This window comes from Harpegnathos saltator, unplaced genomic scaffold (assembly GCF_003227715.2).
Source record: "Harpegnathos saltator strain DR-91 unplaced genomic scaffold, Hsal_v8.6 scaffold16, whole genome shotgun sequence".
Taxonomy (NCBI): Eukaryota; Metazoa; Arthropoda; class Insecta; order Hymenoptera; family Formicidae; genus Harpegnathos; species Harpegnathos saltator.
In genome coordinates, this window is record NW_020229939.1 from 345927 (window position 1) to 368320 (window position 22394).

Consider the following 22394-nt stretch of genomic DNA (forward strand, 5'->3'; position numbering starts at 1 on the left):
AGGGATCGTTGAGTAATTTTCTTTTCAATATTTCGCTCGACCTCTCTGTGATTATTTTTCGCGTTGTTTTTCTTGTCCCTTTCTCCCTTTAATGTTCGCCGATATGATTTACGTGGCAATCTTCGGACATTTTCTCGTCAGGTGCGTCCGTGAGATTTCTCCTCCTCTTTTTCTCCCTCCGCTGGAAGTCTTCACCCACGAATCCACGTGCATCGAATACGGCGGAGAAGACGAACGTTGCGTCAACGCAACGGTCCACCCGTCATCATCCAGTCGCATTAAAGTCATAATTAAGGCTCCCGATTGTCGGCACATTTTTTCTCCGCGGGCGAAAAAGCCGGTTACATAGCGAATATCGTGCGTAACGCGAAAGGGCCACCAGCGCGGAGCTCGATCCGGCAGGGATACCCCGGAGAGCTGGATTGTCCCGTCAATAATTACGGGCTAATTGGCGTGCGAGGTAATTAACGCTGATCTCTCGTCGGCGAGGAGCAGTCGAAAGTCAATCCGTGTCGCAATCGCGGAGAGAGAGAGAGAGGGAGAGAGAGAGAGAGAGAGATGCGTGCCCGACGTGCGTTAAGCTTTCTGCCTTCGACCGCTCTTTGCATTCAAGCGCGAAGGTGCGAACTGCATCTCCGTTGCGCGGTGCTTTCCATCGAGGGGGATTAACGTTCAAAAGATCGGCCGAGTTTCACTGTCGGGAGTATAAAGGACGCCGGGCAATCGAGATCGGGCTCTGACTAATCGATTTATTCAGTCAGCCCGAAGACCCGAAAACGTCATTTGCCAGATTCCCGCGTGGCCAGGGCCGCCGGTCGACTCGCAGTGACGATTTTGACGCTATCGTCCTTCTGTGAATCCTGCGCGAGATCAATTTTAATTTTTTTTTATTTCTCTTTTCGTTTTAATTCACATTGCGAACTGTGCACGACCTTCTGTTCGAGTCGCGTCGGCTCAAAGTGAGGAATAATGACAATAGAAAAGTGATATGGTAACAAACACGTAATTTACTTAACATGAAACGAGAAATACAAGCAGGATGATAAATTAGAGTCTTATTTATTAGCACGTTGGATGTTGTGACAATCATTGATGACCAGTGCTATGATGCCGCGGCGTCTCTCGTTAACCCTTTGAGGCACGTATTTATCAGAAAATCCGAATCACATGAAAATTTATATACGGGGTTTCAGGGATTTCGCTGATGACGAATCCGTTATCAGATTTTCGAAATTCAAGATGGCGGGCGCAAAAATGAAAAATCGCGATAATTTCGGTGACAATAAGTATTGTGGGGTTTTTGGAATCGCTGATTACGAATCCGTTATCAGATTTTCAAAATTCAAGATGATAGATTTAAGATGGCGGCTACAAATATGAAAAATTAACTAACCGAAAGACAATGTCAGGTAAATATATTAGAATTCCATGATCCGCCATGAACTTGAATCTGCAATCTGGAATAAATGAGTTCTGGACTTTGGATTTGTAATTAGCGACCTTGAAAGCTAACCAAAGTATAATTTCAGCTAATCATATAAAAATTTTATGATCCGCCATCGTGTAAAATAAATTTTAGAATTTGGACTTCAGATTCGTAATCAGCGAGCTCAAAAACTAACCAGAGTACAATTTTAGCTAATTTTATGTACATTCTATGATCCGCCATCTGGAATCCGCCATCTTGGAAAATGAATTTTAGAATGTGGAGCTCAGATTCGTAATCAGCGACCTCAAAAACTAACCAGAGTACAAATTTTAGCTAATTTAATAAAAATTCTATGATCCGCCATGTTGGCAAATTAATTTTGGAATTTGGACCTCAGATTCGTAATCAGCGACCCGAAAAATCCCCAAATCCTGATTTTGAGAAAAAAATTCACTCATAGTTGGTGGAAAATGAACATTTTTCTGTAAAAATGTGTGCTTTTCACACTTTGTTTATTTATAATAAATGGACAACTTATGCAAAAGACTTTTCAACCTTTCATGTATGTTCCCATATATCGTATAAGAAGCTAAGAAACGCAAAAAACCCGACAAGAATCCCTCGAAGAAATATGAAATATTTCATAAATAGGTGAGAATAAATATACTCTACCACTATGCCTCAAAGGGTTAACGCGTGAATCACGCATGGAGTATGATTTTTCACGGTTCGGTTTCGGCTTGGTTTAACTAACAAATTTGCTTGGAATCAGATCCGGCCATGAATAGTCGAGCGGCCCTGCCTGGTATAAAGAAACAGCGGCGCGCGCGATCGGCCGATTTCGAAAGGATCGACAAATTGTCGGCCGCGATGGAAACAGATGGGTGATTGATGCGGTCCGATTCAATTTGCGCCAGTTTAAGCGGTTGGCGCGGCGGCGCGGCGGCGGTCTGACGATCGCGGCAGAAGCGGAGATTAATGCGGATCGCAAAATAAGGATCGGTTATGTCGCCCGTTGTAATAAACGAGAAAGGACCGAAAGGAGCGCGCGCGCTGTCGAAACGCCGCCCTCGTAAATCTGTCGTTAACTCGGCGCGCGTGTTTTCGCGTCCGAAGATACACGAGCAGGTCGCGCGGGAGGATGTATGTAGGTGTTTCGTAAGATCTGCGCGCCGGACGATTCGTCGCCAGTGGATCCTTCGACGATTCTTTACGATCGACTTTTTGTCCGACGAGGCGTTTCCAGCGAGGCGAAATCGCGCTGGCGCCGAGAGACACAATAACACTTTGACGGCCGCCGCACTTGCCGCGAAAACATTTTTGCGACCCCGCGACCGGCAGATTTTGACAGCTCGCGTAGATCGCGTTGACGAACGTGTTCTCCTTCCCTCACAAATCCGTAAGTCTATTTTGTACGTTTGATATTACAATCAGAATGAAGTCGAGCATAAAGTCGTGACAAGAGTCGTCCGTATAAAAAATGACAGCAAAAAAAAGGCAAGGGCCGCGCAAGGGTCGCGCAAAGGCCGCGACTCGGCGAGTCAGTCGCAAAAGTCACCAGAGTCTAATTAATTTCTGCCGCTCGAGAGCTAATAGCTTCAGCAAACTTTTAATCACGATGCGCGATCGACGCGCGAGATCGCTCGATATACGAGTGCGTGCCGAATCGATCGACGCGTTTCCGCTGGAAGCGTGCAATAAATTACACTGCGCGGAATATCGCGCAACCCTTAATTAACGCGCGACGCGATGCATTAAGGCATAATTAAGTGTACGAGATACAGGTCTCGCGGTGGGATTAAGTGGATCGACATGCGATCACAATGTTCAGCTATAATTAAGGACGGAATTACGTCCTTGCGCGAGATATTCGCGAGATATAATACGCATCTCTCGGAAATTACACGCTCATTAAATCGCCCCGTCGAATTGGACTTGAAATGAACTTCGCGCGCGCGCGCGCGCGCGCCGCTTCATCTTACACAACTAACTTTAATCGAACTTATTAAAGAGAGAAAAGAGAAAATCTCCCTGAATCGAGCAAATAATTACGTACGGAGCCGCCTCGCTACTTATCCGCCGGACCCGGCTCGATGTACGGTTTAGGGCTGCAAGCGACGCTGAATCGCGCGGCCACTTGACGCGCCGCAAAATAGCGGAAGTGCGCACGAGCGGCCTCGATTCGTCGTCGCGGCTTGTGCTGCCGAGATTTTCGCGACGTGACGACATACACACCCAGCGAGTTCCGCCAGAATTTTCCGAATTTTCCGAAACCGAGTCCGGGGCCGGGGTCGAAATCGACCGGCGCGTTTTCCCTCTCCGCCCCGCTCCGGTCCCGCTTCCTTCCCGCTCTCGCGCAATTATCCGCTACATTCGTATGCGCGCGATAGAAGCGGTATCGGTAATTATACTCAACGCTGTAATTAGCGTATACGGAGCGCGGCCGCGTGGGCCGCTAAGAGCCGCGTGTGTGTCTTCTTTTCTTTCGCGAAGCCCGGCCGCCGCCGCCGCAGCCACCGCCGCCGCCTCCTCCTTAGAAATTCAGCACGGACGTGTGTTACGGAACCGAGTTGCGGAAGGACGGTAAGAGCTAGAAAACGATTTCCAGCGAGCGGCTTTCGCGTTTCCCGAACGCGAACCGTGTATCGTCGGTGTCCTTGGTGAAAGCGACGCGGCGATTTAATTCGCGACTAATTACCGCTAACGCGCGCGCGTTTGTGTTCGCGTCTCGCGTGCCACGACTACGGGAAGAAGAGAGACGCGCAGAGACTGTACGCCGCGAGTATTAACTGCTGAAGCGAAGGTGAAAAGAGGGAAAACCATGTCACCCCGGAGGTCGACTCGAGGCGGATTTTCTCAATGGCGTCCCGCGCGCGCGCATGAGATCATCGCGGAGACACCGAGGAATGCGAATATTAATCCTAGGAACATGCGGATTTTTCGAGTCTCCCCAACTTTGCCGGTACCTGCCGAATAATTGCGAGCGGTAACGAAGAACGATCAGAGTTGTGAGCTGTGCCGGGCTCCAAAGTGGCAAAAGTTTGGCGAGTGACTTTCAAATTATCGTCGACTTCGTAAGAAGCGATCCAACATGGCGACTCGGCCATCATTATCGGCGAATAAGCCGGCGCTTGAATTCGGCTTTTTGCGCTGCTCAACGTGACAAGAACGAGGAGAGTAATTGGCCGTTAAACTAGGTAGCGGCGACCTTCGTCGAACAAGGGGAAATAAGGACGCGAAAATATGAAAGAAACCGGCAAACGACTGCGCGCTTACGACGCGCAGCTTGAAAAATTGCCGCGGGCTAACAAATAACGACGGATATAGTCGAGGAAGCTGTTCAGCCGATCAACAAGCAACGACTCGCGCGGTAGAGCCTGCTTTCTGATCGATCGTTTATCTCTGCTCCGCAAAAAGAAGCAAATTTAACGCGCTACTCCGCCGCGCAGAGCGTTCCGCTTTCCGCTTCCCTTCTGTTCTCATTTTTTTCCCCGGAACAGAGTTCTACGTAAAGACGAACCGCAGAGACGTGCGTTTCATCGCGTGTAAGTAAGCCGCTAAATTAAGCGTGTCTTCGATCTACCACCGACAGATCGCCCGTCGTCGTCGTCGTCGTCGTCGTCGACAAGCCAAATCGCGTCTCGTTTCAGAGTCAAACGGCACGCGACGCGTATCCTCGATACTGGCAGTACGATAAATGAATGAAAACGATTTGCTGAAGTTATGTCCGGTGTTTTTTCAACCGAAACCATACACCGACCACTCTCGTTACCGTCTCGACGAGACAACCTCCGGCGAAGCGGGACGCAGGGTTCCGGAAGCGAGGATAAAAAGGGTGGAGGAAAAGAGACGGAAAAACCGTGCCAGCGGCGATCGACGACGGTGGATTTTCTGGATGGCGTCACGCGCGTGAGATCATCGGCATCGGAAAATGCGAGAGACGCGTTGCCGTTGTGTGTGTGTGTGTGTGTGTGTGAGAGAGAGAGAGAGAGAGACATTGCTGAGAAGAATCGCCCACACACGCGAGTACGCTCGGCCTGGCGCTGCGAGAGAAGGCGATAATACCTCGTCGTTACATAATAGCGCATAAACACGCTTATCGAGCGCGACGCGCCATGTCGCGCGGGTTAAGCAAACGATTACTATACCATTTGTGTAATTTGCCCCTTTTTGCCGCGGCGGTGGAGCGGGGAGCGGGGAAGAGGGGGGGGGGGGGAGGAATCGCAGAGCGCGAAGATACTTCACACGGCTCGCGCGCGATTTATCTTGCCGCGTTCGCCCGCTCGTCGGACAATTAATGAACGAGCTATAAATTTGCGTCGCGAGCCGACGACGACGAGCTATCGCGATTATAATCGCGCTCAGCTGGAGAGTCTCGTTCGTCGTAAGAAAGATTACTTTTTAATTAAGAAGAGACCACTCTGGACAGAGAAGGAAAATGAAAAGTTGGACAAAATTGGGAAGAAATGAAAAGATTTTGTGCGATCTGGAATAATCTTATCCGCCCGTCCCGATTCGCAGGAGAGCGCAACTGTTTTCTAGTCTACTTGGCGTATTACTTGTAAAAAAATCAGAGGCGATCGTGATATCTCCTCCATCCGATCCGACAAAGGCGTAGTATCGCTACTCTTTGAGCATCTCGGAGTTTCTCCTCGCGAACGTCGGGTCTTTCTTTGTCGCGCGCGCGGTTTTATCGTTACATGCCCGGAGTATCCCTATTACCTTTTACCAAGTTACGCCGTATATGTTTCTTTTCTCGTTCGTTTTTTCTTCTTAATTCAAACACGACGCCTTTTATCAAGCGACAATGCAAAGGTGAACAGGGCAACGGTCAGAGAACGCGCGAGACCGACGACGACGACGACGACGACGACGACGAAAAGGGCACACAAGCCGGGCGCGCTATTCTGTGTTTTTCATATCTGATCGTGCGCGCCGGTGCAACGTGGAACTGTGCAACGCGCCGCAGATAAATCTGCGCGTTACCACCCTACCTTTCACTTGCGCACGTGTGCATGCATCTCGCTGCCCTCCGGGTAAGGTCGCATAATAAGGAGTGAGTTTAGAGCCGAGCGCGGGTGGCGACGCGAATTGATGACGAGTGACGGGGTTGATGTTTCCGCCGAGTGCGTGCGTGCGTGCGTGTGTGCGTGCGTGCGTGCATGAGTGCATGAGTGAATATCCGCGCGGTCGAGTTATCCTATCCGCAGCCACGGATTAATTGAGACGTTGTAATTAACCTCCACGCACAGAGAACATGAGATATGTAATAAGTCTGTAAGTGAAATTTTTCTCTTCGGCAGTCACGCTCTGCTCCTGCAGTCGAAGATCGACTGCGGCGATTTACGCGTCACATTCGGTTTCTCTCGCGGGAATGTGTCCTGCGATAAGGATCGAAGCGCATGCGCATGCGGGGAAAATTGCTCAAAAACGACCAGTCGCGAGATTTATGTGCGGCATTTTTCACGCGACCGAAACATTCACTTCGCCGCGTGATTTTCGCGAGTCTCTTTGTTTTTTTATTTTCTCTCTCTCTCTCTCTCTCTCTCTCTCTCTCTCTCTCTCTCTCTCGGTTTCAAGCTGAGCATCTCGGAGAAATCGCGCGCGGTGTGAGCGTGCCTTAACGTGAACTTCTAATACAATCCTGCCGCGGGTCACGGGGAAAGAGAGAGCGAAAACGAGACTTATGCAAATTTTTGCTCGCTCGCTGGTCGCAACCTTTCTGTGTCGCATAACTTCGCGCGAGGATATCGCGGCGATGACGATTTCAGTCGGCGAGTTCGCCACGGAGGAATCTCATATGTGCGCCGTACGACACGCAAAGCGGGAAATGAGCAAAGAAAAAACAAACAAAAAAGGTATCCGCCTAGCGATTTTCTCACTGACGATCGCGTGAAACGCGAATCTGCTCGTAGAAGCACAACGGACGCGGCGCGTGTCGCACGCGCGAGATTACGTCACACGAGGGTGAAGTATGCAGAAATCGAGAAAAGGGGAAAAGCGGAAAACTTAATTCATGCAAAGTATTAAGCGCACCGAGCACGTCGCTCGCTCGCATTTACGCATGAACGAATAAGAAAGGTATTGATGTGTAACACGGGTGATCGAAGATTAATTCATCAGCGGCAGATCAAAAAGCTCTGTGCTCTTACCGCGATATTAATCGAGAATTCCTGGGCGCGGGATATTTTCCACCGAATTATACGTTTCCAATTAACCCAAGGCAGCCCGCCTAGGGGGTGGTCACCGCAGAATTCGACGTTAACGCTTGATCGGGTTTTACGACTGGAAAGACACGCGCAATACGCGCGCCGAAGGACTGAAATATTAACGGACATACGTAACGGCGCAGCGTAGAACGCGCCGCCGTGAGGCTCGCTCTAATAACGCCTGAGATTGGTCCCTCGTGCTCGCGATGACCGGAAGTTCGACTGCTCATGAGGAGGGTTGGAAGATGCACACGCGCGTGCGTGCGCGCGCGCGCGCTTCGCGGAAGATCGCCATTAGCGCTTCACGGCTATTTTGAGTTCTATTAATATCTCTGAAATCAAGCGAAGCGCCGCGGCTTCTCCTGCCGAGCCCATGTATGACCTAATCGTGATCGATGTGTATGCACAGGGTGTTGCGGAGGAAAGCGACTCCAAGCTGCGAGCGCGTCCGCTTTCGATTCCGGATCTGCGAGAGAGATCTGCGATTTCGCCGAAATCACCAGGCCGAAAAGAATTCGCGCAGTGGATCTACTCGGAACACGCCCAAAAAAAGAAGGAAATATGCAGAGAGAAGATATCGTAGTCACCAACGGTTAATCGCTGCTTTCGCTGTGAGATGAGATGCGCGAGCCCGTCGTCTCGACCGCAAGCAAATATTGAAGATTATGCATACTGAAGATTGAGCAACGCGACGACCGATCGTGTCAGTCGGCGGAATTTAATCAGTCGAATCCTTGAGAAAAATTTATAACAAATCGTAGGTAACTTCGTCGCGTGATGAGAATTGTTTGGCCTTTCGGGCGAAGTATCTACCTTCATGCAAGGTGGTAATTAACGACGACGACAACGGCTAATAACGATCGCGCCGTGTCACGCTCGGGTCGAGAGCGACAATGTCGCGAAGTGCCGACGAAGCTCGTCGCGGCAAGTCTCGCGGACGCCGGCGTTATCTGTCGCGGTGTCGCAGTCGCGCGCACGAGGATGCTGATGCTCCCTGTGTCGCCCGCGGCCTCAACAACATTTTGCGCGCGAGTCGACGGTATTGCGCAAGCGGCGGAATGCCGCGCGATGAATCGCCCGGCAGTGGTAAATTCTCGGTTTTCGCCGTCGACAAACTTTTGCCGTCGCGCTTCGGATTTTTCCCTTTCCTTCAACCGAGAAGCCGAAGATGCCAAGTGTTCGGTTGCCGGCGATACGTAATATCATTCGCGACCGAAATTCGAACACCCGGCCGCGGCGGTAATCGCGCGGCGGCCGCGCGATTACAAGGCCGTCCGTTCGAAGCCGGGACAGCCTCACTTCGGTGTGGATTACAGACGGCGCTTGAAACACAATACACCGCCGATATACATTGCACGGTGCCGCGACACTATATGCCAGCGGCCTATCGCTGTATGCAATATTATGTAATGCTCCGCGGTGGCAGATAACGCGAATTAGCAATCTCATTATATCGCTCGCTCAAGGAAACGAAACTTTATGCGACGGAACGGGCGGGCGACTTCGTCCGTTTCGCTCGACTTCGCACGAACGTGCGTTATTTTCAGCGTTATCGCGATCCGGGAATCTTTTCGCGACGAAGAATAGAGCAAACGAGAAAGAGGGGAGGGGAGGGGAGGGGAGGAGAAAGACATAAAAATACCATCGAAAACGGGTGGTGTAGCCCTGGTGGTGTGTCGTTAATACGAAACTAGAAGCGGCGTCACGCGGATACCGTACCGTAGGCGAGCGCGGCGGGTATTCCCGTCATGTCGAAGAACACGCGGTCCTTGCTAAATATTCATGATGTATACATGTAACGCTAACCCAGCGAGGGAGGAGAAGGTGGTGAGGCGGGCCGTACCGCGGGCAGGTGAGTCTTCCTGCATGCGAAGGCGTCCGCTACGTGATAGACTCCGTGGCTGCGCGATGGCAGCACGATACGCAGAGACACGGAGCGCACGGATCGAATAACGATAATACGCAGCACACGCGCGGATGTGACGTGCGCGTGACACCGTCACGTTCCTTTTTCATTTTCCTTTCCATCTCGGTCGCGCTTAAATTAAGCGCCGACACGCGGCGCGATGGGAATTTAATTAGCTCTACTCACCGTCGGACGACATCGCCAAGGGTAGAAGATCGCCGGCCGCTTTCAGCTGATCGAACTTCTCTATCAGCAGGAGCATTCTGTGAACCAGAGGAGATGTGAACGCGGGAGCGTTATGTAACGTTACACGTTCGAAAGTTCTCTTCCTTTTTTTTTCATGAGTTTATCTATCTGCGAGTCGCGTTATCGATTATATCTCTGGGGCAAGGCGAGGCCTCTCGCGCCTCTTCGCGATTAGAAAATCACGAATTAGAAAAGTACGCCATGAAATGCTCTACGCGGGCTGAAAGCCGGGGGCGGGGGGGGGGGGAGAATCGCTTTCTCCCCATTTCACTTACTTGGCTTGCGGCACATTGTGCTTTCTTTGCAAATCGACGCGTAATCGCTCGCCGACGTGACGGTAAATGTCCGCCAGCGTGTTCAAGGCAGTCTCCCGAACCTTCTCCGAAGGGTCGGACAGCAGCTTCACGATGCTCGGTATCACTCCCGACAAAGCCATTTCGTCCGCTCCATGTCTGGAAGAAGAAGATTCAAACGTTTCTCGCATACTATGGCAGACGTATCTCGCGACGTGTAACGCGAATATACCTCAGATAAGTCTAAAATCACTTACTCATTCAGCGTCGTCGTCAACAGGATCAACGCCTCCTCCCGCAACTTGGCGTTCTTGTGATTGAAGGCTGGACGAAGTCGGTCCAGGAGATTCTGTGGCGACATGCATCCCTTCTCCATGATCTTCAGAAGCACCAGCTGCGCCTTTTCTCTGGTAGCATCCTTGCTGTCACCTGCAAGCGCAAACATACGTTAATTCAATCGTTGCCTTCTCATCGGCCCGCTGAAAATAGCGATGAAAGCAGCGATCGCAGAGCGACGTGCGCGCGAATTTATGCCCGACGTCAGCGTCCGGACACGGTTGAAAGCGATCGGCGGACCGGTTCTCGACAAATATGGTATACATCTGTCATAGACTTCAACCTCATTAAGGACGTTTGAACTTCATTCTCCGGCTCGTTCTATTTAGGATCGTTCATTTAACGATTAACGATGATTCAGACGATACACGATGCGAGGCTCGCTCACCTTAGACACCATACGGGTCTCTCTCTCTCTCTCTCTCTCTCTCTCTCTCTCTCTCTCAACAGGGCACAGCTTTCTAAATAATAGCCGAGAGCTGACGAGATTACATATACGGTGGCAACAACGGGCTTTGTGCCACGCGCGGAAAATATTGATAAGCAAGCGCAATAAGCATCGACTATACCGATCGCGTTAACACGTTGATTGCCACAGTAGTCGAACAATGGCCGCCCCGACGCTATATCGCCGTGTTTCAACAACTTGCGTATAAAACGTAACCAACTATGTGTAACAAATTAAATATAGAGCCGATAGAGAGAACCAATGAGAGATAAGCCAGCGAACATATGAACCCCATTTATTATTATTGTATTCACATATTTGTGAGTTTAAACTTGAGCACGAAAATAATTAGTAGAGAGACTAATGAGACGGTCAACATGTTGACGATTGTACGTATCAATTGTCATAAACAATTATAGAGATTCTGCCGGCCTCGTGTGTCACATATCACGATGGCCGATTCCTCCTCGAGGATGATTTGCGGGATAAATAGGTGTGGGAGAAACTCACCTAGCCTGTCTATCGTCGGCTGAATGGTGGTGGAGATGTAAGGCTTGAAGTCGTGACCCATCCGATCCGCGAGGTACGTGAGGATCTCCAAACCGTTCTGAACGACCTGCAACAAGAAACACGTCGTTTGAATTTATGGCGTTTGAATATATCGGCGACGATTATAGCGACGACTGACGATTGTCCCCTTTCGGTTAGCGTTGCTTTAGCGTGCACCGATCGCGGCGCATCAAGGCGATCGAGGTCCACCGGGTAATTTACCGAGCACAGATGGTGTCTGTACGGATCGCCATTACGAGAGATATTAATTAACACGTCCAACTATGGCGAAAAAGGTTAGCTAATAATAGAAGGGTTGACGACGCGCGGCTCGGTGCCGATCTCGCTCTGGCGGTTCGCACTTCGCATTCTTTGTATTGAAAAACTTGAAAAACTCCATGAAAAGAGAAAAAAATTATCCTCTTCATATTTACTTTTTATTATCATAGAATCTGTGTGTCTTTAGTTGCCGTCATTTTATTATCGCACATTATTATCATTATCCAATGTCTCTCGATTTCGTGTCACGTGTTTCACTTTCGCCCAGCAAAACAAAGGGAATACAGCTACAAGGGTCGGTGGTCATCCCTTGCCGAGCAAATTACTTTCGGCAATTTTTCCAGCGAACGAATCCCTCTCTCCGGATCATCACAGCCACTGGCCGTAACGAGAGAGACGGTGAGAGTGAGAGTGAGAGAGTGAGTGAGTGAGTGAGTGAGAGAGAGAGAGAGAGAGAGAGAGAGAGAGAGAGAGAGAGAGAGAGAGAGAGAGAGAGAGAGAGAGAGAGAGACGAGGACAGAGGGGGAGAATCTGGCCTAAGAGATCGTAATATCGCTCATGTATTCGCGCGGTGTTGACATCCTCCGCTCGGAAGATGCAGCGTATATCGATCCAGGGAGAGACGAAGCCGCGCTCGCTGTTCCCTTCGAGTCGGAAAATCGCACCCTCGCGTTATTATGCTTTACCTGCGAGCCTCACCACCGCGGATGGAGTGCATTAGTGATTACGGACTGAAGCGCGACGCGTTGTTTGTTGCTGTTGATGTTTCTTCTTCGTTTCATATTCGAGAGAACACGTTACCAACCGACTGACTACTGACTTTGGGCAAGAGGTTCGGGCTGAGGTTTTCCGACCGATCACTGCATGCTCACACGTATGCATTTTTAATCGCTCGCTAAACGCACGCGAAAGATAATTACACGGTCATTACGGTGCATATGCAGGTTATAATTAAGTAACGCGAGCCAGGTTAGAGCTAACGGTAATGTAATTTTAACTGTCTCGTAATGTTTAACACATACGAGTAAGGCAACGGGCAAGCTCGGACTGTGTGTGTGTGTGTGTGTGGAGTATTTTTGAAAAATGTTGGCAGATTTAATTTGCCGCGAATGGAGTTGTGTGTATATATATATATATACATACATATACATACACACAACACACATGTACCACTGGCAAAAGTGCTCAATGCACCGCGACGTTTAGATACATTGAACGAAGTGCTATACATAGGTATATAAACCTATTTTCGAGCCACGGGGTAAACGTTCTCTCAGGGCTATCGTCTGGCTGTGACATCATTGCTCAGTACCGAGAGTTTTTGCTTTTCCCTTTAGCTACGCCACTGCGCCATTATCTCTGCAATTTCTCAAAAAACAAAACAAACAAAAGAAAAAAAGAAAAAAGGAAAAGAAAAGGAGGAGGAGGAGGTGCGCAGGAGTGTGTGCACTTCTATAATCCGTCACAATCGTATATATTTACGAGTGACTTGCACGTTACTCTATCATTATCATGTTACATAGTCGATACGATAACAGCTCGCTGAAATTTGCGTGTCGAGGCTACTTTTAAAAGCACCAGTGTCGCGCACGATGATCTCGCGCGCGATAACGATTCTACTTTTGCAATAATTATCCAACTTTTGTATTTATGTAATGTAACGTATTTTGTAGTGAATTTAACACAATTGTTTACTGAAGGCCGCTCTAGGCGCGCAAGCGAGACGATGATCTGCGAACGATCTCAACGACTTAGTTCCGATCGAACGGCACCGAGAAAGGAAACTCGAACGCACACGCACGCTCGGGCGGAAACACACGCGAGTCATGCGCATGTACACGCGTGGGCGAGAAGAGAACTCCAGCCTTACTTGTCAAACTTGGGTGCAGAGTCCGTTAAAACTGTCGTTAGAGCTCTACGTGGGAGGCTGGCGCTCATCCGCGAGCGGTGCACCGTCGCCGCGAAGCGAAGCGGCGTGTGCGGATCCGCGTCCGCGTTGCTCGCGCCACGTGCTCGACGGCAATGACGGCCCCCGCGAAAATTCGGAACGCGTATTTTCGGGCGGGCGGGCGGGTTATATCGAGCATCGAATATGTCGGCGAACTCCTTCTTGGCAGTTCAACAGAAAAGCGGCCAGGAAGCGGGACGATTCCGTGCGCGACGACGCTTACGAAAACGAGCCGCCCGGAGAGAAGTTAGCCGGGAAACCTCGTTAGATCGTCGCCGATTAGTTTACAATTCTGTCTCTTCTTTTTTCTTCCTCCTCGGTGCGCGCGTTGACACGAGAGTCCAATTATATCGGGCTAAAGGCTGTATGAGTCAGACGGCTTCTGCAATCGTCGCGCGATTAAAAGAGATCCCCCCCCCACCGCGCAGGCGACCGCGAATGTTCCGTCCGATAAATAAAATCGCGCCTGCCTGCCTGCCTTTTTGTTCACTCGATTTTTTTATTTAATTCTTTTCCGTCGGCCGCGGCGAGAAGTTGTTCTCTCGTTGGCACACGCCGCGTATATGCGCGCGACGCGGCGGCGGCACTCGCGAAAGGGAGAAATGCACAATTTCGCCGAGCCCAGCCTGAGTCGGTCGTCTCAGCGATTTGCAACGGACTATATTTGGCGGCCCGTGTAAGCATTCGACGGTTGTCTACCGTTGGCCGGCAAAGCTGCTTCAACACGTACGAGCGTGCGACACTCGATAATATCGAACAGAGCGTGCTCGTTCTCCTTTTATTGTGGCAATTTCGGCGCGAGGCTCTGTTTAGCGTGGTAAGCTCCAGGTTTCCGCGAGGAGACATGGCCCCCTGTATCCGCGCGAAACTCTCACGGCAACCGGTTCGACTGACGGAGCTGCGCGTATTATCATGTGAATGAATATTATGCGGTATGCGGTACTCGTGTAAGAACGACTGCCGCGATAGCGCACAATGTTAACGTGTCATAATCGTGCAGATCTCGACTCGTTGAAGAATAAAACGAGTCGGCCGCGAGAGACAGTCGCTCGAGACGGACGCTCGACGATGACATATCGCGATTTTCCGCTTTTCGATCGACCGAGCTGGAATGCCCGACATTAGCATCCTTTTTCTCACTCCGTCGTTGTTAAGCCGTCGTGCGATGCGTTGCGAGAAATCGTGCGCGGCGTTAGTGCGCGGATAACGTTATGCAAGAGTAAGATAAAACGCTATATGACGTATGTAAAAAGCATCGAAGTGAGGCTGATGTCATACTTTAAATCCTGAAAAGGAAACATTTGCGGCGCGGAAAAAAGGCGAGTAGAACGCACGATGACACAGAGAGAAACAGAGAGAGAGAGAGAGAGAGAGACCGCGGCGGGCGGTGCGTTGATTCGCGTTGTCCTGCGCGTCCTTGACATCGATACGCTCGTACATTCGTACCATACGAAAAATGGTGCAGTCCATATCGTATCCATAAGGAGAGAGAGAAAGAGAAAGAGAGAGAAACATTGTTAAATCCAATTACGCGCGGCGATTCGCGACGAACGGCGATCGCGACTCCGCGCGACGAGAGAAGTAACCTACTCTGTGCGCGCCTTGCGCTACTGTTTATCTGTCTGTATTTCACGCCTCCGCGTAGCAAGATAGACAGATAGATATGGAAGTAACACGTCTCATTCATTTCGCTCACTCGATCGTCCGTCAAGGCGAATCCGAGGCGAAACGAGAACTGTGCCCACGAGAAGAAGATGAATCAGAAATGTAGGAGAAGCGAGGGAGAGATTTAATATAATTAATTATCATTATAATTAATTATTAATAAAGATATAGTTAATTATTGGAAGGAGAAATATATGAGACCAAAAATCTCGTCCCATAAATACGAAAAATAACGAACGAGTGTGCCGACACGAGCGAAATATTTTTTGCAGATAAAACCATGTCGATAAATAAAATGTATATTTCATGAGAAAACACTCCTGAATCAATTTGATATTCCACGAAACACCGAGTAAGCAGCCCTGAGCGTGTCGAGAATCGATCCTTTTGTTTCGCGAGGCAAGGACAGAGGTGAAGTTTCACTAATTACCGGGGATAATTTGCGAACAAGAAATGCGCGCGCGTTTCACTTCACAGGCATCGCGTATATACTAAAATCGCCGCGAATAGAACCGCGAGGATTAAGGGCAGCCTGCAATCCGCGCGATGAACGGTGCGTATTCATTAAGGAACGACCGATCACGAGAGAAATAAGCTCTGTCAGGGACGTATTTCCTATTCTTCCGAGCGACGCACAATGGAGAGAAGCCATCAGGATATGTGCGGTGGACAGCTGAAAGGCCGCTTTTAACGGCACGCCCGTGTTTTTAAAATCGCGGATTGCCTTTCTTATTCCTCCGTCCTGCCGAAGGTGAAAACACGCGCCACTTGCAAGTCAATAACGAACGCGCGACGGCAACAAGTGGCGTCAGATGATCACGCATTCACGACGATTCCCGTTCGAAATTTCAAATTTCGCGCAGCAATTAAACGACACACGCGCTTCCGCCGCTGCCGTCCGTAATTCGCGCGACGCTTTAAGGGTGATTTACACGATGCTGCTTTTAGTCGCTTTGAGCAAGCTTCTTAGGTCGCCAGCGAATTCGCTGGTGAAAACTTCTTTTAGACGCTCGATTTTTATTCGCTAACGTCTAAAATTTGGAAGACGCAGCGTCTATTAGTCGCTATGGCAAAGTTGAACATGTCCAAGTTTTACCGCTCGCGCGTCAAGCGACATTAAACTGTCTTTTTTCTGTATAAGCGGATGTACCGTTTTCAAAAGTTCCTCAAATTTCTCGCATGTTAAACGCAATACTTTACGGTTGGATTCTCCAATACCAATTCTTTGAAAAGATTATTTGATGCTCCATGAGTTAATCTTCTACCTATCCACTTGCGTACCCACATTCTTCTTTTTTCTTTTTATTTTTTTTTCTTTTTATTTACCGAGCCACGAATTTCTGCTTGAAGAGCTCGTGCACAAAGCACGACAGCAGCTTGAACTATGTCATTCCTTGACACCATGATCCTTTTAATTGACCGTTTCCGCAAAAGTATCCTTAAAACGCTAGCGACTAGACGCTATTTTCATCAGCATCGTGTAAATGCTCCAACGCTAGCGACTTTGTCAGCCAGAAATTCGCTCTAGGAAAGCGAGAAGCTGGCGACAAAAGAAGGCAGCGTCAAGCAAGCGTCAAAAGTAGCATCGTGTAAATCACCCTTCATCGAAGTTCGCACGTCGACGATTGATACGCGCCGAATAAGACTACGTCACAAAGCGCGACGTACGAAAGTCGTTCGCGAAATCGTTCGACATTAGTCAATCGAGAAAGTACATTTCTATGCAAGAAAGCAACTCACAAATATGTCACCGCCGTTTAATTATACCGCAATAAATATTCGAATTCTTCGGCTCGATTCGTTATCCGGACTCGCTCTGGAAATGCAAAAAAGCGCTGCAGGTAAATAAATGGAAGAAAACGGAGAAGTGACGCGTACGATAATAAAAAGTCACGCTAAGAATAGCAGTGAACGTATAACGTACGAAGAATCCGCATATACAAGAGCGACTTCGTCGAGATGTGTGTATGTATGTGTGTGTGTGTGTGTTTCTCTCTTTGCCTCTCTTTGCCCTATGTGTATGCGCGCGCAAAGGTAAAGAATATCAAACACCAGCAGAGATCATGTATAATGCAGGATCTCCTAAATTTTGGCTGAAATTCGTTTAACCATTTGTTGCGCTCGCGCGACAGAGAAAGAACGAATGCCTCGGGCATTCCTGCAGCCAACGTGGTCGAGCAATGACGTAAGACGATCTACCGGCGAAATTCAGTTGGTGACGATTTTTTCAGAACTCACACGTGGGTGTATCAATTACATACGCGGGAATCGCGAGCCAACGTAACTCGATAACCAGGTGTAACGCGGTGAAAAATTCTCGAGCGAGAATTTGCAGCGTGCGATCGCAACTCGAAGGAGAGAACGACCAGAGAATTTCAGTAAATAACGTTGCAAGTTAAATATCATGTCGTCGCGAGTACTCACACCGAGCGTCATTGCTCACTGATAAAAAAAAAAAGAAAGAGCACTTGAAATCTCGTTGTCTTACGTGGAGTGCACTTAGATCGACGTGATAAAATTCGGTGCGTAATTAGATATATAAAAATGCCACACATGATGTGAGTCACTCGTCACCGGCCGAGTGACAAGAACGATTTCTTACGCCCACTTGTCTCCGAACAGAGATTTTGCCACGCGATACCGCGGATCTTCTTACCGAAAAGCCGACATCAACTCGTAAACGAATACGTCATTAATGTCAACTAACATCGCCCCGTTGGAATTATTGCTACATAAATATCGCCGCGAAAACAGTGACCAATCTTCTCGACGCAATGAACTGATTGAACTGAACGAATTAGTTAAAAGGCTTTAGCTTACATTGGAAATTTCACCGCAACGAAGACATACTTCGGCCAAGTGTCGAGAAACAACAAGTGTAAGATTTTCCGACAGCAAGGAATATAGAAATCATGCGCGAGAGGCGAAGTGGGAGGAAATCAGTGTGTCGTCGGGTGTACCTGATGGTTCAAATCCCGCGGCGAGGTTTCAAATCGCTCTCGATGCTCCATTAAACTGTCACTCCGGGTGCTGCGCATTTATCGCGAAAGGCGATAAATCCTCAAAAAATCCTCACCTTGGACGTGTACGCTCGCGATGAACATTACCGAAGAACATTTAGCGGCTTAATGGCTCCGATTAAACGACGTCATTCTCCGACGTTTCGCGACGCGATAGCAAAGAACACGTTTATACGTACATGGCGTGAAAGTTTATTCCCCATATTCGCCAGTGAACCGAGTCCCGTGATTCTTCGAAATCAACGACCGCACGCTGCAAGAAGATCTATAAAGCGTATCTCGGAGCTCATTTTTGACTTTACTCGGCGTGTGGAGTCGCGAGCCGATGCCTTCGCTTTCTTCGCCTTCGCCCGTTACACGGAGAAAAAATTAAACAAATATTTGTTCGAATACATTTATTCAAATTAAGCGACTAATCTCTAAAATAAAATACAGAGGTTTCTTTTCCTTTTTTCTCGAATTTTAGAAAATAATTGCTTAATTTAAATAAATGTATTCACAGTTGTATTCAAACAAATATTTGCTTAATTTTAATACAATTTTTCTCTCAGTGTAGGTTTCAATTTTCGATATTTCCAAAACAAACGGCACGTACTGTTAATTCGCTCGATCAAGTCGCGATCGCGATCGTCTTTTCTGGAAGGTTGGCCATTCGTTGAGAAATAAATAAACGGTGGTAGATTTAATTCGACAGAATATCGGGGACGTAGGAGTAGTTCAATCGGCAACAATAACATGTCATAAACTCGATTGCTCGATCGCCCGATGCAGATTGAGCAATTTAAAGGTCGCGCCGGCGAACTCGCGGTCGTATCCTTTGCCAAAGAGGATCTCGAAATATCCTCACGGTATATCACGATTCTACAAAGTGCAACATTCTGCTGCACTCCCGCGCGAAGGCGCGGTCGCGAAAAATGAAAAAGGAAAATATATTCGATGAAGCGAAAGAGAGAAAGTCCTAACAATAACGCCGAGATTATCTTCGCGCCTTGATTAAACTTGAAAGCGGAGTGAAGTGGCTAATCGTATAAAATCGTGCAACATCTAAATTTACAACCGACGAGGTCGTCGCGACTGCTCGAGTGTTAAAGGTTAAACACCGACGTACGAATATCGAATTGGATCGCTCGCAATGAGAACCCCTGGACGGTGCACGCACGCACGCACGCACGCACGTACGTATGCACGCACACAAGATTAGCCGAGTTTGTCACTCGACACACCCCGGGGACCGTCACTTTGCGATCGGACGAAATTAGGACCGAGACATGGTGAATTTGAAGCAAATACAATAGTATTGACAATACGTAGTATTAACATACACCGAAACAAATAGTAGTGATAAAGAAGTTGAGATACATACATTTGTAATGTCAGATAGTAATCATACGAATAACGGAAAGATCTCGGTAGTGAGAAAAGAAAGAAAAACGAAAGATACGACGTCTGAAAAATTATTTATATCACGCGCGTCATTAATTTCGCGATCGCCGGCGTGTATTTAGCTAAGACGCAACGTCGCGACATCGACGATCTCCCGACGATGGATCTGCGCGAATGCATACATACTGATAAGCAAATCTTCGAGACGACCTAAATGCAGTCTGTCGTATTAACGTGTAATCACGGCACGCCTTCGTGTCGCCTCAAACTGTGCCGTTTAATCGTTGCAATCTACGTATTGTTACTTTGTGTATGACCCTTCCTTCGACGTATAGAAGAAGGGGAGAGAGAGAGAGGAGAGAGAGAGAGAGAGAGAGAAAAGTTAGACAAACAAGTAAACAAAACTACCACTCGAAGAACAAATGTTTTTACAGGAAAAGCGCCTGAGAGGGAAAAGCGTCGCGCGCGAAATATGAAACAACACGTTATTCTGACAAAAACACGGCGCACACAAGCCAATTTCTCACATATATATATATATGTATATACATATATATATATATATTATATAATGCTTTTGTTCGCTCCTGTTTTCACCGTTCTTACAAAATTTTTATTCACATCTGCTTTAGCAACCGGCTATTTTTTCGCGCGCCACCCACAACGCTTGTTCTCGTTTCCGAGGCACAAGTGAAAATAAGGGCGGTCACGTTCTCACGTGCGAGCAACGAAAAGCGGCGTTTTACGGAGCGCGCCGAAGGCGGCGGCGGCGGCGGTGGCGGCGGCGACGACTGATCAATCGTCTCCTTTCTCCATTTATGGACCGTAAGCGTCACATGAGTGTTCGACGAGGAGACTCGCAACCGCGGGACCGACGTCGTCGTTGACGTCGAGTTAACGACGTTAAGGGCGAATCAGCCGATCGACTCGTGCCTCATTCACTGTCGGCGGAGGTAATCGCATCTCGTAATACGGAGTGACGTAAGCGAAAAACAGCAGTCCGGGGTTTGATGCGCGACGAATCAACACTTCATTAGTCGCTCGAAACAAATGTCACGTTCACTGTCAACAAAAGTCACTCTTGGCGTTGGATTCTTAAAACAATAACATCCTTCAGCCGCACCCGGGATTTCCCGGATATATATTCTCGTTATCGAAACTAATTGAACTTACACATACATTCGCATCGAGAATAAGAGACTTGCACCTTAAGGGTTGCTGCTGCTGCTGCTTTCTGTGCTGGCGGTAATTCGAAAGTCCAACTTCGCAAAGAACGTGTCGGGCTGTTCGATTTTCTCGCTAATAATATTCAATGACAATGAAAACAAGTATCTATGAGATAAATGACTATGGTCGACGCGCGCGCGCGCGGAAGGCCATCGGAAAGTAGGCGAAAAAATTCGGGGAGAAAGGTTAAGTGCGCAGCGCGAGTACTAATCAACGTACCCCGCGCGCGTGGGCCTTGCTCCGAAATCGTCGAAAGTCGTCGAGGCGAAGTTCTGTCACTCACCTTGGGATTGCCGTTGCCGAGCCAGGGTATGATGTTATCGATGAACATGCCGATATCCTGACACTCGATGCTCTTGCTGGAGTCGCCGAGATAATTCAGCAACGCACTACCGACATTCAACTTCTTCTTGATGTCCGTCGTTGACAGGAGCGGCATGAAGCCGTCCATATCACGCGGATTCACCGCCATGGTGGATGGCTAAACGCACGTCCCCGTCACCGTGCTCCTCGACGTCGTTATCGTGGTCGTCGTCGTCGTCGCCGTCGTCGCGCTCCCGCTTCCACGGGCGAAGCTTCCGCGCGAGCGTCGATCGGAAACTTAACAACGATGTGTTGTCGGGAAGGGTTCACTCGCGCACGTCAACACACATACTTCGTCACCGCGGCGGTGCTTACGATGCTTACGCGCGGAAACGTGTATCTCACGTCGGCCTTCGTCATACCAATGAGACGAGCGTCCTCTCGACAGAAAACAGACACGGACTTACGCGAGACAGTCAGCGCGATACTGTGCGCCACGATTCAGCCGCCGCGACCGTTGTCCTCGTCGCCGCAGCCGCAGCCGCAGCCGCAACCGTTGTCGTTGTCGTTGTCGTCGTCGTCGTCGTCGTCGTTGTCGTCGCCGTCGCCGCTCGTTACAACGTTCGTACGCGGCGCGACCGCTGCACTCTTCCCTCGCACGATCCTCAAAGTCCGTACGTCACACACTATACGCGCGAATAAACGCGCAGCCAGCACTCGTCGTCGTCGACGTCGCCCCGTTACCGCACGTCGCAAACCGTAATCACCCGATCAAACGCGGCGAAACGAGATCATCGGCACCGTGCACGCGACGCCATTTTAGTTTCGTGTACAGAGGCGCTCGCTCACTCACCGAATGCGCGGCTCCGGCCGCGCAGCGTTCGCAGCGCCGCGACGGCCATTAACGCCGTGGCCGCCGTGGTAACTAGCTCGTCGTATCTGGTCTCTCGCGAAGAGGCCGCTCAAAAACTGTTTAAATCGCGCATCGTATCTTATACGTGTATCGGCGATTCTTGTCGTCTCGGGCCGCGACTGTGTCGACATTTGTCATTCCTAACAATCGCGTCGATCGGGCTCGCGATCGCGGTGTTTCCGCGACATTACTTCTTCGCGATCGAGTGATGATAAACGTGCGGATTACTTGGGGAAGTTT

General features: G+C 49.1%; 1 protein-coding gene across 4 annotated transcripts in view; it reads right to left on the minus strand.

Moving 5' to 3' along the window:
• The window catches only part of chb (CLIP-associating protein), a 41485-nt gene extending 19364 nt beyond the window's left edge, over positions 1-22121 (minus strand). For 2 of the 4 annotated variants that reach the window (XM_011144869.3, XM_019842423.2), the window contains exons 1-5: positions 21222-22119; positions 11378-11483; positions 10341-10512; positions 10066-10242; positions 9731-9807 (exon numbers count right to left, since the gene is read on the minus strand). In XM_011144869.3, coding sequence (XP_011143171.1) covers positions 9731-9807; positions 10066-10242; positions 10341-10512; positions 11378-11483; positions 21222-21410 — 721 coding nt within the window. In that variant the 5' untranslated portion in view covers positions 21411-22119. Of the gene's footprint in view, positions 1-9730; positions 9808-10065; positions 10243-10340; positions 10513-11377; positions 11484-21221 lie in introns of all 4 variants that reach the window. The other 2 variants (XM_019842422.2, XM_019842424.2) reach the window with 2 other exon arrangements.
• Between the last annotated feature and the right edge of the window lie 273 nt (positions 22122-22394).